This window comes from Hydractinia symbiolongicarpus, chromosome 9 (genome assembly GCF_029227915.1).
Source record: "Hydractinia symbiolongicarpus strain clone_291-10 chromosome 9, HSymV2.1, whole genome shotgun sequence".
NCBI classification, from domain to species: Eukaryota; Metazoa; Cnidaria; class Hydrozoa; order Anthoathecata; family Hydractiniidae; genus Hydractinia; species Hydractinia symbiolongicarpus.
Window position 1 is genome coordinate 2,442,049 of NC_079883.1, and position 17,149 is coordinate 2,459,197.

Here is a 17,149-nt window from a genome sequence, read left to right on the forward strand (position 1 = left end):
TTGTTGGTTTCCAGTCTCTTTTTTAAAAAAAGATTTCTATTGTAAGTTGTTCTAAGCATATCATTTGCATAAAAAAAAAGTCAGAAGTAAGCTTTTGTAACATTCACATCTGTATTTATCGGGAGAGGTTTTTCCTAGCTAGTGTTCAACATTCTTTTGACAGCTGTTGTTACAAAGGTTATATTCGCTTTTTACAAGATTCTTACAAAAAAAACAAAATAGAAAAGAGACAACAGGCGAGGTTAAACTTTACATACTGGCTGCCAATCTAACAAATGTTGCTAGCTGTGAAAAATCAACTATTGAAGAAATTAAGGGAATTTCTTGCACATGTGACAATTTCAAATTTGTTTAGTTAAAAGATTTATGCGAATTTTAGGTTGTAATGAGCTACAAATCACAACACAGTCATACAGTGTTCATAAATACAATAACAGCTAATTTTTGGTGAAGAAACAATTCCATCGTGAAATATCCACGAGAACTTGTATTTAATGTTACTTAGATGTAAAAAAAAGCAACTAAATGTAACACCATTTCTGCGCATGTATGTGGGCGTATTTATCGCTCCCCCTTTTTTAACTCAAAACCTACAGAGTTGCTCATATATATGGGGGAGTGTGTGTGCGGAGCATGCATATTCCTAACGGGAACGAGAAGCTCACAATTCCAAGATAGAATAAAGAATGGTGGCCGGGCGGTAAAACAATTCCGAGTCAAATCAGGTCTGTATCACGCAAGATTGAAAATTGACTGAGTCGGGTTATCAAGGCTGCCTGGTTAACCAAAGAAGGCTGGACACAAACCATCGTTCTCTCCATTAAACACGATTATACACACCTCTAAGTAAATACTATGTTCATTATTTACAATTTTTACCCTACTTTGTACACTAAAATGTATCAATCTACTTGCCCCTTGTTATTGTTAGGTTTTGTACATTTAATGAAAAAACGTAACATAAACAAACCTTGGAGCAAATTTGTATACCATATTTCGTAAAACCACAAACCAATGACATAAATATTAAACTTACTGCGTATAGCCAGATTGCGACTACTACACAGGGTATAAACCCTCTGTATCTTTTTGTTAAAAAAAGATCCCTGGGAACGAGGTTTGATATTACTTCGTTAGTCACAACACCCCAGTGTACGTGTGATACAAAGCTTGCGTTACAAGGCAATGCTTTTAAAATTTAGCAGAAAATTAAGTTATTTTTAAAATGTTAAAAGGCGCTTTATCTGTCGTTATTAATTTGTGAATTATCATTGAGCTGGCGAATCTAGGGGTGGGGGGGGGTGCTTAATTAAACATTATGAAAAACATAAACAAAAAATGGAAAGATTAATAACATTGGAGAAATGAAGTATATGATAAATAATTGATGCATAAATCTTTTGATTGAAGTTAAATAAATAAAGAGTTTCTATTTCAAAAATACGCACTTGTTTCAAATAGAAAGAGAGAACATAGAAATAGACTTCATTGTATGAACTATAATTTGAAAATATAAGCGTAATATTATTGTAGAAATAGCGGTAATTTAGGAGCAAAAAACCATTTTCCGGCGATCTAGAGCCCCTGAATCACAATTTTTTTTCCTCGGCGGAAAATCAAGGTTCCGTGCCTCGCTTTTATAAATTATGGCACCCACTTTCAAAATGAATTCGCCGCCGCGCCGTTTGAGCGGCGCAATCTATCTTTATCTTCTATTATCAATCATCTTCTTATTTGGACCCAACGCCTGGGTACGAGAAAAAAGAACACATAAACAAATTCGTGCGTCAGTTGCATGGTAACAAAAAGTAATGAAGAATGACCTTAAAGTTCGGTAAAAGTAAAAGTAAAGTAAAAATAAAATTTTACTTCTTACTTTTTTTACTTTACTTTACTCGAACCCCCAAATATGTGATGGTGATAATGAAGTGATGATATGAAGTCGAAGACTCACTTAAACTACATTTATGTTGACCCATAATGGTTGTCTTTGGAGCTAGCTAGCTAGTGGTTAATGGCGCCGTAGTTTAGCTAGTGGTTTAATGGCACCGTAGTTTATAGTGGTTATCACTCTCTCGCACTTTTTTGTGCAGGAGACTGGGGTTCAATTCCCCTTGACGGCGATTCAATACGGGCAATTGAATATTACCATAGGCTCGGGCTAACCCAAGCCATGTGAGGGAAATTGGAGAGATGGCACACTGTGTGTGGGCCGTTGGATGTTGCATAGGGAGTTGTCTGCCAGAACGCTGACCCTAGCCTAATTGAGTTTGCGTAGCTCAGAGACAGCATTAAATACTCCAGGACTCCCCATCAAAGCCATTCTTGTGGTCGGATTTGCATCATAATACTGGTTGAACCAATCACAGACCAGTATTCAGATAAAAGGCATAATCACCCTGTAGCCAACTTTTTTTGAGGTGCCTATTTTATTGTAAAAATTAAAATATATGCATGAGAAAATATTATCCTGAAAGTTTTATTGAAAACTGACAACCAGAACATGTTCAAATGTTTCATAGAAATACCCCAATTTCTCTTTGCCTACAAAACCGCCATTACATTTTATTGCATGAATCATGCGGTAATAACACACAGCAAAATTGATCACATGGTTGCTGGATTCATGCCATTACAGAAAAAAATAAATGAGGGAGAGTATCTGTAGCTATGTTTCCATCATAATGCTTTTATGAATGTATCAACAAAGTTTCTCTGTTATTCTTTATTATTTAAACGTATTAACTTACTGAAATCTTAGTGGCCCCCAGTGGAATTTTAGTGGCCCCCAGTGGAAACAATCCACTAACTATAGGTTTTTGTGATTTTCTGGGCTAGCCACTTTAAATATTTATTATTATTATTATTATTATTATTATTATTATTATTATCAGACTTCTTTGCAACAATGACCTTTTCTTGTTGTTTTCCTTTGTTCAAACAGTTGGTCGTTTCCTTACGTTATCAGATCTAGACAATTAAAATACAAATTTTCAGAATTTCCCCTTTTATGCTCTAAATTTAATTATCTCCATAATGCTTTACTATCTTTAACTATCACAATGTGCATTCTCCCCCATTGGGTTTTTTTGGTTCTAATATACAATAATCCAGGTCATGCTAATAAAAAAACAGAGCATGATAAACATTAATTATCATAATTAGTAACCACAAGACAATGTTGTGATTTCTTCGTTCTGTTTTGTTTTGTCTCTGGTCTCCAAAAACAATGGCGAATAGAATAAAGAGAAACTTTTTTTCTGCGTCTTTAATGTTTTACAAAGAAAAAACAAGCCAAAAATACGGCGTGAGCAAAGCCTACCATAATGGCGATATTATCGAACTCCATCTCAGTGCTCATTTAAAGTTAAGGTCATTTGTTTACCTACAGTTTCACTTGAACATTTTGCGACAGCCCGTTATTAGAAGGGAATAAGATGAATTGAAATAAGAGTCCACCTGACTCTTTTTTCTTCCCTCACTTAAAAACTGCATAAGAGGAATTAGAAGAAAAAAAAAGTCAGGAGGGCCAGGTTACCCAAAGAAGAGCAACGAAGGAGAACATTCCAACCACAAGAATTGTCCCTCCTAGAAATAATAGACAGACATTTGTGAGGCTATCTACTCTATCGCGTTTTTCCCATTATAGACTAAATGTTTCTGCCTTTTTTAGTAACTTGCAGTCCTTAGAAGTAAGCTTAAAGTTTTTCTGTTTTTTTAGATACAGTCAGACAAAAATTGCATTATATTACAAAGGATGTATATAGCTGCAGTGTAACTAAATCAGAATGAGTAAAAAACTTGTGAATGGAAAAGAGATTGAAAAAGCTCGAATTGAGAGAAAATGGAAGAACGTTATAACTCTCGTTAGTGCATTAAATGTTAAAAATGCTGGAGGAGCTCTTACATCAGGTACTATTTTATAAATGTCTGATAAATTTTAGCTTAGGTCTGGTCCCTATCACAAAATTGTGTATTCTGTTATATTGTTACAACACCTTAAAAATCTTTTATATATTTCTGCTGATTTAGGATGTTTTTTAGTTTATCAGAAAAATAAACCTAAACTTTACAAGCAATGTTGCTTATGAATATTTTTTTTGCCTGTACATGCACTGTGATCTTGAAGCCACATAAGACGTATGCATATTATTATTTGCTACTGACAGGCTGTTATCGTCACATAAAAATGGTCAATTCCTTTTTTTAAAGTTAAAAATTACAAACTAGTCAAGACCAGAAAATATACACAATCCTATTAATAAGAAAATAACACCCAAGCAATAAATCACTCACCCAGGGTTTTAATAATTTAGAATGGGCAAGCAATCTGAATAGATAGAATAAGTTTATAAAATTTTATCACAAAGTCTTTTTATTTATTTTATTTTAGTTTATCTTTATATATATATATATATTGATTTCCATGTGAGATGAATTGATATTGCTCAGCCAGACAAACTATGTTTGTGAAATTGGGGGAGCAATTAATGGCTCAGCTAGTTTCTCATTTCTCAGCATTGGAAGAGCCTTTGTGTAAGCAAGAGCAATTGCTCTCCCCTTATTTTACATGAAGTCCTATTATCAAAATATATAATTCTGGATTTCTTTGACTCTATAATAACAACAGTATTTTGAAATCTTTATAACAAATGCAATATGATGGATTTTTATGGTTTTGGCACTGGCTAGAGACATATCTAATATACCTGAAACAATTTGTATCACAAGAATTCTATTTTAGAGGAAGTTGAGCTATACAGCTGTTTCTACCTTGGTGAGGCTGAACTTGAACATGCAATTGAACAGTGTGATAGAACATCAGGAGCTTTTAATATAAGGATTCCAGAAGATAAATTAAGACAAGCTTATAGTTACCTTTGTGCAGCTGCAACAGCCTCAAAGAAAGCAAAAGACAGACATGTATGGTTCAATACTTTTTTCTTCTTTTCTACAAGGCTATTTTAGTGTTTAGAAGGTTTTTATATTGTATTTTAAAAAGGTGACTCGAAATCATAAACCACCCTAAAAAAATTAAAAAAAAAATTAAAAAAAACATGGGCTTAAAGGCAAGTGGGTCTATACACAGGTGAACTTATTACATTGTATTAAATTTTGTGAATGCCACATTCATGAAGCTCACGCACTATTTTTACAATCATTGTCAGATAGCAAAGCGCTGCATAACCTATATAAAAGCCACAAAATGTTTGTTTTTTCCATACTTCTTATCAGTATGAAAAAATGTGTTAATGTTGTCATTGATTTTACAGCCCCACATATACCAGGATTCTCATCTGTTGTTATCAAAATACTACTGCGTTGTTGGACACCATCAAACTTGTGTCCAAACTATCAATTCAGTGGAACTTTTAAATATTGACACCTTGTCAAAACGTGGAAAATATATCTTGGCTGAAGCTCTCACATGCAAAGGTTTAGTATGGTTACTGAATTATGAAATTACAGATTTTCTACAGTCTTATTGGTCTTTTAATGTTTAATTGTATGCAATTTTGCGCACCAACCTAACATTGAGTGAACGATCCGGGATCCAATTGTGATAATAACGATAGAATAAATTTTAGCAAAGAACTTCGCGATAGTCGCGATGTATAAAAAATAATGATGTTATCGCAATCATCACCATTAATTGTGTTTGTTGTGATGGATCGTGAATAACATTAAAAATATTAAACAATGGATGCGTATAATCTTGTGTCTTTGTTTTTTTTACATTTAAAAATTATTTTGCATCTTGTAATATATTTTTATTAGCAATTGGATTTTAGAAGTAAGGCGACTCCAACTTAATTAGTTCTACCAGCGAAGTTGATAGTAGCTTACAGTCGGTCGGTCGGCTAAATGAAAATAATTTTATAGAGATTGTATGGTCTGAACATCAAAAAAATTGTAAAAATTAACAACGGAGGAGGGTGTTACCATCATCATCATCATCATTCATCATTCATCATCACATCATTATGACAAGCATATTTTTCTATGTATTTTCGCATAATGCACACAGTTATATTATTTAGTTGCAAAAAAAAAATAATAATTTGTCTCACTAAAAAAATGTAACTAGCACTGAAGGTGAAAAGATAAAAATACTTTTATGCTCAAAAATATTTTAAAAATTATGCAGCAAGAATTTTTCTTGTGTTCTTCTAAAAGTTGTACAGCAAGAATTGTTCCTGTGCTGTTTTGAAAGCTATGTAGCAAGAATTATTCTTGTGCTGTTTTGAAAGTTATACAGCAAGTTATACTTGGCTGTTTTGAAATTAATACAGTGGTTCTGACGTGTAAAATGATGATTTAACTATTTAAATTATTTGGACTACTTCATTACTTTTTTTCAAATGTTTTCGTTTTCTTTTAGCATTAGCATTAGAAGTGATACTAAAAGCAGAATCAAGAACAGCCAAAGAAATTATTTCAACATATGAAATGGCTACCGATATTGTTTTAAACATATGCATTGAGGAGGACAAACCAGCAACATTAAAACGTACTGCGACACCAACATCAACATACGCAAATGTTTTAACGCCAATGCTTGAAACTTGCCTTACAAGGCCTGCTGAGCTGTTTATTATAAATGGGTATTCTTTCATATTTTTAAATTGCTGTTTACATTACTTTTAAATCACCTGTTTTTAATGTTTTTTTTTATTGGGTAATTCTTATTGTCTTGCTTTACTTAGGTTCTGTAAACAGCCACCTTTTTCTTCATTTTAAGTCATTTTTAAGATTTTCTGCCATGTTTTGGTTTAAAAATAAACTTCCCAGTTCCTTGCTTTTTAATAGTAACAACCTTCTGCAATAAGTGTGTCCTAACATCTGACGTTAGTAGTTATATCTTGGAAATAAAAGAGAGTCTTTTTCATGGAAATTGTTGATTAAAACTTATAAAATTTAGATAATTTGTAATCATTGTGATCATGGCTTACATATGAGCAAAGGCTAAATGTAAATGGATATGTCTAACATTTATTTTTTTTTGTATTTTTAAGGTTTATAATTTTTATTTTTTCTAATTTTCTATAGCGAAGTCAACAAAGCCATTGAAAGTTACAGATTATTACTTAAAGCAGTTGAAACAAAAACAATGTCTAGTATAAGAAAGGTATGCAATAAAAAATGAGATGTTAGAACTGTAAAATAATATTAGTGTTACTTAATACGCATTTTTATCATGGTAACATAATTGCTAGAGGAAATTTCAATTACTTACAATCACATCCGGGTTGTATATAAATACCTGGAAACCTGAATAAGCCGAAGTGGAGGAAATGACAAGGTTGTTTTTTAAATTAGCTTGCCCCACAGCTTTATTTCGCACCCCTGTCTAAGTAATTTCATTTATGTTAAACAACAGATAAAATAAACAAAAAAGTCCTGACATTCTTGCTTCAAAATTTGCTGACTTTCTCATTTGGGATTTCTTATCAATTTGCTTGTCTGACACCTGTACAAGATGAACCTGTCGAAGACTCTTATTAATCATCAGTCCTGGAAATGCTTTTGCGTACATTTTACGTACATTTAGTTGTACAGGGTCTTTGTTTTTGGAAATAAGTATACAATCTACTACTTAAAATTTTTTAGGTAATATGTCGAAGATTGGCAGAGGTACTGTTATCGTCTGTTGATGCGTCAACGTATTCTCCACCTGGCATGCCAGATGAATATGCAATGTCACGCACTGGATCTATATCAATATCGACACCAACAAAAACAGATACGCTAAACACAAGTACATCGAATAAATCTTTAAAAAGAGATCAAACAAATAATGAAGATAGGTAAACACACTAGCAGTGCAAAGTACCACACATTATGCCGCATCATGTGCTTTATTGTTTGAAATTTGCACTAAATTAAAAACGTGCTTCTTGTTAAACTCCAATTGTAACCAATTAGTTTTTAAAAACTGAATTTGTTATTCATTGAGATATATGGAAGATTTTTATGTTCGCATTACAGCACCATAATGATTGAACTTTTTTATCCATCATAGTGTTTTTATTCCCATGGGAGAAGTAGAAGAGTCAGTACTGCTGCTGCTGCTTGGTGAAGCCATGGTAACATTTTATTTTATGTTGTAAATTGTCACACATTTTTGTTTCGGTTATTCTTAAGGACACTCAAAATCTTGCAATTTGTCATTTCACAAGAAAAAACATGCCATTTATACGCATTTACTTACGGATATAAAATAAAAGGAATATTCGTTTGCTTAATGCAGCATAAAACAAAGTATAGTGGGAGGCAACTTTACTACAAAGGGGATGGAGAAGCTAAAATAAAAAAGTTGTAGCATTATATGAAACTATGCTCCTACTAATATAAGAGATTTTTCAGGTGATAAAAACCTCTCAAGTAGCTTTATGGTTATTAACTCCTGATATGTTGAGTACCTTTAGTGTCATAGAAATCTAAGGAAATTCAGCAAACTGTCTTGGGGTCATGGCAAAAATGTGAAAATCTCTTATGCTTCGGAGCAGTCCAGAAAGAATTCGTTTTTTTTTTCTAAATACAGTACTGTTGAATTCTTAGAAATTTAATTGTTTGCATATTCCCTCCAATTCCCAATTCTTTTTGTCACAAGTTATTTTTTGAAAGTCCTTGTGATTGTTATTTAGCATACAAAGCATGCAGTGGTCAAACAACATAAAGAAGACAGTGCATCAAAACGTAAGATATTGAACGAGACAAATGTGATATTTGATCTTCTTGTTTTGGCTTTGGCTCGATGTGAACAGTACAGTCTTGCGGCACAGGTATAAACAAACATTATCTTTTTTATGACTACCTGAAGCCTGATATCTTTTTAAAGATAATGTACAATTATATAAAGGCAAAGCAAAAAATGACTCAGCTCTTTTATGTCGAGGAAATATCCATAACTTTTTATGTTAAACAATGCACGTTACCAACAACAACAAGATTACCCCTGAAGATAAAATGGCAGAAACAGATAAGAGAATCACAAGGCAGGCTAGCTTTATTAAGAAAAAAAATCTCTAATAGCCTATATTCTCACGTAAAATATATTTATATTCTGTATCAACAAGTAACTACCAAATGTAACTTTAAAGATACCGTGTAAATGGCTGGTTTAATACCTAACAAAATATGTTGAAACTTAGAATTTTATTTCTTAAACTTTGTTTATTTTATATATTCCTTGTGCGAATTTATATTACATCGATAATGTGATGCATCCTTGTTTTTAATGTGATTGATTCTTTTACTGTTTTGTCTTGTGTTTGTTACAGTATGTTACCATTTTTAAATTTATAACACTTGCCTCATCATGTGACAATGTCTATTGTTTTATTAAGAGATCCCTGCTGCTGACATCTTTATCGCTATATATTATTGCATATTATCTTTAAACTATTTTTAAACGACACGACTGGTTAATCAGCTTAGAGTTTGGAAAAATAGAAGAAAATTTCCTCCATATAAAGTTAAGTGAGAAACACTTAACTTGAATCAAAGTTAAGTGAGAAACACTTAACTAGAATCAGCAGTGAAGATTACTTAAAGAATATTAAAATTGTCAAGAATAGTAAAACCAAACAAATGAATAAACGAATGAATGAATAAATAAGTAAAATGAATGAATGAATTTTAAGCCTGGTTGTTATTATTATTCAACAATTTTATCATTTTTGAACCTAACTTCTTACAAACTATAGTGTCACATAAAAACAAGCATATAATTAAAGAATTAAGGTGTTTCATTCAAGCAAACACGGGCCTAAATATAATACTTGTTTAAGTCTCAGTTGTTATTTATTTACTTTTCTTTTATATATAGTCCCTGGAGAAGATCATGCATTTAGCATTTGACGAATTCCATCTATGGTATCAATTTGGATTATCACTTATGTGTTCTGCGAAGGTAAAAAAAGGACTTTTGCACTATTTTTACGTGGAAATGGGAGCGTGTTAGCAATTTTTTTTTTCATTTCCTGTCAAATTTTGTGGGGATTTCTTTGTCTGAACAAACGGTTGAAACATGTTTGTCTCGTGTCAGTGTCGCAGAGTCAGTTTTCTCTGACTACTTTCCTATAAAAGACGAAATTCCATGACCTGCTATGCAGCTCAACTGTAGTTCACATCTGTGATTTAAGAGCTTCCTCACTCATTTAACTTCGAAAACGAGAAGATGTGATTTGTTGTTCTTTTTTTTCTCTTAGTACTCACAAGCATTGTTGATATTCGATCAATGTTTGAAGATATCTGCAGACAACACTGATGTTTTGATGTTGTGTGTGAAATTGTGCATCAATCATTTGCATAAAGTAAATATTCTTTTTATTTGTTTATTTCTATGGATTGAATAATTACAACTAACTGCTTAAGAAGAGTGGATTCTTTTTCTGAGTGTAAAAATATGAGCAAGTCATATGAATGACATAGAATTATGTCCATGTATTTAACATCTAGAAAATAGTAGGTTTTCTGTTGTTCCTCTACTTTGTCTCTGTCCTACTGGAAACTGCATTTTTGTATTCTTTTTTAATCTACTTGAATCTACCATTTTGATTTTTTGTGTTTTGATGTTAGGACTCTTTTGGAAACATTTTGTTATTCTTGTTTATTCAAAATGTTTTCTAGTATAACTAATATTATTAACTTATTATATGTTTTTTGATTGCATTTAGTTCCAAGATGCCATTTCTTACGCCTCAAAAGTTTTACACAGCTCAACAGATGTTCATGAAAAAGCTAGTGCATTTTTATCGATTGGAATTTGTAACAACCATCTCGCTATTAAAGGTTTGTTGTTATAATAAAAATATTCTGCTTTTTGATTTTAATGTATTTGCTGCTAACGCCGTCATTTTTTTTGTTTTGTGTAGCGAAATTTTCCAGCGAAAACCAGAAGTATTTGCAACTTTCGCTAAATGCACTTAATCAGTAAGTTATAAAGTGTAATGAAATTATTACATTGAAAAGGACTAAGTCCTAAAGTGTTTTCAAGTCTTTGAAAGTCAATTTTGAAAAGTTTGGACAAAGCGATCACTCATGTTGATTATAAATGAAATTTAGAGACAATTTTTTTTACTAAAAATGTTCTATTGTGTATTTTTTAAGCTTAAGTTGAAAGGGCGTTGTCTTCTTTGCTTAGTTTTAAAATTATATGTTGTCCAAAGTGCCAACCTGATAGTTGGTCAATTCTAGTGTAAATACTTTAAATAAGTAAAATTATTCTTTTTATAGAGCCTACGAATTAGATAAAAACGACACAGAGATTTTGTTTAATTTGGCTTTAACTCAAGCTTTATCAAAACAAGTAAGCATTTAAAGTTACTTGAATTGCTTTGCTATAACGTAAATCCTTCAACATGCAGGGGAAGGGATTTTGTTTCTTAAATAAGTGCATCTGAAACATATCCAGGATTCTCTTTCTTTCTTTTTATTTAGAATTGATATTGATATGTGTCGCTTTCGAGACCTTAAGAAAGGAATACATTGACAAATAATAAGTATTTAAGAGAGATGATAACTTATGGTCTCCATTTTTCACCATACCTAAAATAAAATCTTGCCTCTTATTGGCAGCAGTACCAATAAGAATCAAAGATAGTAGTTTTCCAACAAAATAGACGTTTTGAAAAATATTTTATTTTTTCCTGACTACTCATTACTACTGATTAATGCTTATCTGATGTTAAAGAAGATTGTATTAGTTCATTCTTTTTTTTGTTTAGCTTTCGCCTGCGATTATTACTATCCGTTCATCTCTTGCTATCGATCCTACATCTCTATCTTGCATGTATCTTCTGATTTTACTACTTTCAGCAGAAAAAAAGGTGAGCGAGTAACCAATGAATATTTACTTTAATTTTTGTGCAACAATTAAATCATACAGAAGATCGTTGCGGTTTTACAAATTTTCTGTGACCTCGTTTATGTTTGAGTTTATAAAAGTACGTTTTGTGAGAGTACATTGTTTATGGGAGTGCGTAGTTTATGAGAGTGCATTGTTTGTGAGAGGACTCATTGTTTATGAGAGTGCCTTCTTTATGAGAGTGCATTCTTTAGGAGAGTGCATTGTTTATGAGAGTACTCATTTTTTATGAGAGTACTCATTTTTTATGAGAGTACTCATTCTTTATGAGAGTACTCACTCTTTATGAGAGTACTCGTTGTTTACGAGAGTACTTATTCTTTATGAGAGTACTCATTGTTATAGTGTATATTATAGTGGAGGAAAGTTACTACATTGCATTTGTATTTTAAAAAATTTTTAGGATATTAATAAACAGTTTTAAATTAATCCGATAGATTTCGTCCTTCGTCAAGCTTCTTTTATATTATTTGGTTTTCGAATAAGCGCCTTCTTTCGCTCTAAAAATAAAAAAATTTATCAGAGCACTTGTTCACATCAATCATTCACGTATTCTGTAATTTGTTTTATCAATCGTTAGTATCACGAAGCATTGGATGTGTTGGAGACTGCTGTTGAGGAGTATCCAGAAGAGTTTAAGTATGTTTTCTATTTCCATATCTATTCACGCAATTCTTTTTTTCTTTTTTGGATTTGAATAGGCAGCAGTTTATTCTTTGAAATTTTTTGATACTACGTTAATTAGATTGAAACAGTCCATGCTGAGAATGACTTGTTTGAACATTTTTTCAAATATTTAATTTTGGCGAAAAGTCTAGGCTGATAATTCTCGTGAATACTTTCTTTACCAAAACATAGGTTGACTGTCATGGATACAGCCTTAAAATTTTAACTTATAAAATTTAACATTATGCAGCTGCGTCTGAAAACAAAGGGATTAAGTAAAAAAAGACAAAACCAAAATATGTGGTGTTTTTTCCCTATGAAGCGTCTCTTAGTTCAAAACTTTCACACACGGCTAATTACATTAAATCGCTCTCTTATACACCCTTTAAAAAAGACAAAGCTTTATTAATTTTCATAACAATATGTTCAAATTTTGTTAAAAGTACATTTGTTGCCTTCTTTTCGGCAAACTTCGCTGTTATAGAAATAAAAAGTCGCACGGTTAAACCTTCTTAACGCTACTGACCGACAATAGTCTGATCAGTGCCCACCCCAAGTCTGTATCCAACCTTCTTTTTATTAACACTGACTTGCTGTTTTAGTTTGCAAATTATTAAAGTCAAATTGACGGAAGAGTGTCATGGAAGTCAAGCTGCTGTTGTTGTTTGTCAAAATCTTCTTCTATTGTGGAATGAGAAGTTTAATATAAGCACTCGTCTAACAGAGTAAGTTGTGTCTGTCTGCCTGTCTGCCTGCGAAGAAATTTTATTCACGAAATATCAGAAAAACTGAAGCGAAACATTGCCTCGGGAAAACATCCTCATGCCAGGATGCCAACTTTTAGCAGAATCTTATAAAATATCTCGAAATACAGAAGACTTTGGCAACTTCTTTTAATATTTTGGCAAAATAACTCATTTTTTCTCTGAAAGCATTCTTGATATTATCGAATTAGTTTATGTTAGTCAGAGTGGTATGTGTTTTGCCACATCCTTTGTTAAAAATATGATATTTAGTAAATTCTTCCAAATATTTAGGTTCATTCGACTTCTTATTTTTGTGGTCAACCAACTTCTATGATGCAAATTTTAATCTAAATTCTAAATATTTTTTTTTGTATTTTTAGTCATATTGACAATGCACCATTAGATATCACAAAAAGTCCTTCATATTCCATGTCATTGACGAAACAAAGCTTAAACGAGTCGAAAGCACACGACACTACGGCTAGTCTAAAGAAAGTTTCGTTGGCTGATGGAACAAGCGTGTACGATGGTGAGTATTCTACTATGAACGAACGTAGTATGTTATCAAGAGATATTAATTTAGATGAGCTTTAGTAAATCGCATCTTTGTCAGTAAACGAAGAAAGTTTTTAAGTTGGGAATAAAAATTTTTGACTCGTCTGTTAAGTTTAATGGTGAAGATTATAATTTTCTGTGTTTGTGGCATGATAACTCGAGGTCTGTTTCATTGCAAGCTTTGTCTATGGAGTTAAAAATTAGAATCACTGAAAGAGAATTATGTATTTACACGTTTTTTAAATTTCTTACTAGAGGACGGTACGACCAGTATAACAGCCTCTGGTCGTTTCGAATATGCGTTATCAGAAGGTACTTCAGGTGCGATCGCTATGTATGGTAACATCCCGATCTCATCTGCTATTGCATTGCTATCAAGATTTTGGTTGTTAACCGGTTGGTATTTTTTGGGAAGATATTTCGAACTCAATTTTTTGTTGAACGCATTGAGCTTAAAATGTTTTGAGATCAACAAAATCCTATACAAAATTAAAACCAATAATAGTAACAGTAAGCTAATATATTTTTATGTTTTATCATTCGTTGTTTTTCTTCATAGCTGAATGTTTTATACACTTGGGAGATGCAACTGAAGCTTCTGGCTGTATATTAGAAGCATCATCAATATTTCCTCTATCACCGGATGTTCTGTACATGGTTTGTTTTATATTAGATTAATTGACTACTGTTGTATTATACCTTGTGTAATCAGGGCGTAGAATTGTGTAATCAGGGCGTAGAATTGTGTAATCAGTGCGTAAAATTAAATACCTTACGTACCAGGACAATGGGCTAAGTACAATTTGTCATGTGTTAGACTGTTAAAATTTTGGGGCATTTTCCCATAGAGTTTCTTTTTTCTGAATAAAAGCAAGTTGATATATTGTTTGTATTCGCCCGTATAATTGGTTCTTCGATACCTCATCCCGTTAAAGCTGTGGTTTAGAGTAAAGTTGGTAGAGCAAGAGCAGTGAGCGAAATTGCGATAATAGATGAGTATTCTCTTCGGACAATTAAAGATTTGATGCTGAGAGACCGATTTCAAAAATTAATGTACTTTTCTAAAAACTCAATTATGCGGGCTGAATATTGAATCCAGGAAGGGTCTACGACCAGCAATTTTAAAAAACATTAAATTAAAATTCAAAAATTAAAATAAGTGCGGCTTCAAACGCACTCAGAAGTTGCGCTTAGTGTATCGCACTTTGATGTCGTGCTTTTGTTGTTGCACTTTCAAATCGCAATGATATGTTATCGCCCCTTGGAATGGTGCTTTAAAATTACACTTTTGTATCACACTCAAAGCACTTTTTTAAAAGGTGATCACACGTTTAATTGTTTCACCATCACCCAAGTTCGTTTACTTAGCCTACTTGGGCTATAATTGTGTAAATATAACCAAGAGTTATGTCGCTGGTGTTTCATCAAACCTCTCTGTTACTTTCTCCGTGCCACTTTTATTTAGAGAGGCCGACTGAATGAGTTACAAGAAAATTCTGTGGAAGCAAAAGCCTGTTATGAAAGTGCCATGGCTTTGTTACCAACGCATACAGCTGCAAGTCAGCGACTGGTAAGTCCCTTATAATCGTGTCTAATAACAATCGCAAAGGAATACTTGTTTTCTATATGTTCAGTTATCATTTATGCGAAGAATTTAGTCTTTACTGTAGCCAAGACTTGGTGGCATGTTTTTTATATGTGCAAGATGTATGCTTTTCATTCTTCTAAATTTTCAGGCTTTGTTGTATCACGATAATGGAAACTTGGTGTTAGCTGAACAAACGTTACGTGGCTGTATTTTACAAGATGCTAGCAATCATACTGCATGGTGGGTAACCTTTCCTGTCATACTCCGTGGAGTTTCTATCGTTGTTTCTGTTTGTTTTATTGATTTTTTTGATTGATTGATTGTTTGCTTGTTTATTCTGTTTGTTATTTTGTTATTCTGCTATGCTTTGCAACAATTCTTTTATAAGTACAGCAGCGTCAAGATTTGGTACATAAGGAAATTTCACGGATGAATTAAAATAAAAGTTTTTAGCATTCACAAATTTTCGCGAATTAGGCCAATACGACTTTACCCACGATACAGTAACTTATTTCTAACCTGAAAATTTATATTTAGGAATGATTTAGGTGTTGTGCTGGAATCTGCAGATCGTAACGACGAAGCCGTTGAATGTTTTATGTCATCGCTGCATCTAGAGATGTCCTCACCCGTCCTACCCTACACAATCATACCGAGATTCTTTAAAGCTTTTGACGCTACGTAGCTGGTTTACACACCTGGAATAAGAATTTTTTTTTTGAGGATTGGTTAATTAAAAACGCCGTAGCATGTTGCGAACATTTCATACACGTTTTTGTTGTACAGAGTGTTTCAGGATTACTGCAATAGTGGATGTCCAACACGCAACGTGGGATATCCAACACGCAACGCGGTATGTCCAACGCGCAACGTGGAATGTACACATGGAATGAAACAAAGAGCGCGTAGTACTGTAAACATTTATATAGATTGTCTTCCGTTTCTCTACTCTCTTCTGCTGATTTTCAAGTTGAACAAAATACTTTGCTGCATAAATTTTTGCGGGATTAATTTTTGCAGAATTTACTCGGTCAATATTCACCAAAATAACTCATGCATATATAGTTGTCCCTTTGTTGCTTGTAAAGATTTCTCCTCACATCCTGAAAAATGCTCATTTGGAAAAATGTACGGTAGCAATGACTGGTTGATAAAGGTTTCGCAAAATTTATATTTTTTTTATAATTCTGGGACTATATATGCAGAAATCCATCAAAATCCATCAAAATACCATTAAGTCGTAAAAATAAATCCCACCGAAATTTATCCAACATTTAACAAATCTTCAAGTGCATGTATAGGCATGTTTGAGCCAATGCATCACGTAGATGTGCACCTGCCATCCGTATACAAAGGCGCATTCTATTATCTTGCGCCCCAGTTTTATAAAAGGAAGGTTGACGCCCTAAACCTAAATTATTATCAAGCAGAAGAGTCGTTGATTGAAGGTATTTTTATTCTTAGCTTTTGACTGAAAATAGTGAACAATTTTTTTCCTAGTAGTAGATTTTACAGGGCTTTATCAATTCAATGTTGGGTTCTGTCTGTATTATATGTGGATTGTTTAAATAGATGAAAAATATCTTTTTTTTATAAGCTTTGATTTCTTACGTTCGTGGTAGAATTCCTAAAGTGTTTCCACTATGCCGGGCAAAGTTATAAAATTTAGCAGTCTCCAAAAATAGTCGATGTTTTTTTCGACAAGAGAAAGTCGGAGCCTAC

At 32.7% G+C, this 17,149-nt stretch overlaps 2 protein-coding genes across 2 annotated transcripts in view; one reads left to right on the forward strand and one right to left on the reverse strand.

Annotated features, from left to right (window-relative positions):
- Positions 1–17,149, reverse strand: part of LOC130656267 (calcineurin subunit B type 1-like) — a 102,530-nt gene that overhangs the window by 7,342 nt on the left and 78,039 nt on the right. The window lies entirely within an intron of this gene.
- On the forward strand, positions 1,753–17,023 carry LOC130656260 (tetratricopeptide repeat protein 7B-like). Its single transcript, XM_057459092.1, has 23 exons — positions 1,753–1,851; positions 3,722–3,912; positions 4,745–4,923; positions 5,274–5,436; positions 6,383–6,605; positions 7,051–7,129; positions 7,612–7,808; positions 8,024–8,087; positions 8,649–8,786; positions 9,833–9,916; positions 10,215–10,319; positions 10,683–10,797; positions 10,881–10,938; positions 11,242–11,314; positions 11,733–11,834; positions 12,453–12,511; positions 13,141–13,263; positions 13,665–13,813; positions 14,095–14,235; positions 14,399–14,496; positions 15,305–15,409; positions 15,576–15,667; positions 15,965–17,023. Exons 2-23 carry the CDS (start codon positions 3,789–3,791, stop codon positions 16,110–16,112), a joined length of 2,619 nt encoding a protein of 872 aa, XP_057315075.1. The 5' UTR covers positions 1,753–1,851; positions 3,722–3,788; the 3' UTR covers positions 16,113–17,023.

Excerpts from the sequence above, each read along its gene's own strand:
- LOC130656260 (XM_057459092.1), top strand. The coding sequence starts at position 3,789 with ATGAGTAAAAAACTTGTGAATGGAAAAGAGATTGAAAAAGCTCGAATT. Across the intron at positions 10,320-10,682 it reads GCATCAATCATTTGCATAAA|TTCCAAGATGCCATTTCTTA; the intron begins GTAAATATTCTT and ends GATTGCATTTAG. Across the intron at positions 10,939-11,241 it reads TCGCTAAATGCACTTAATCA|AGCCTACGAATTAGATAAAA; the intron begins GTAAGTTATAAA and ends TTCTTTTTATAG.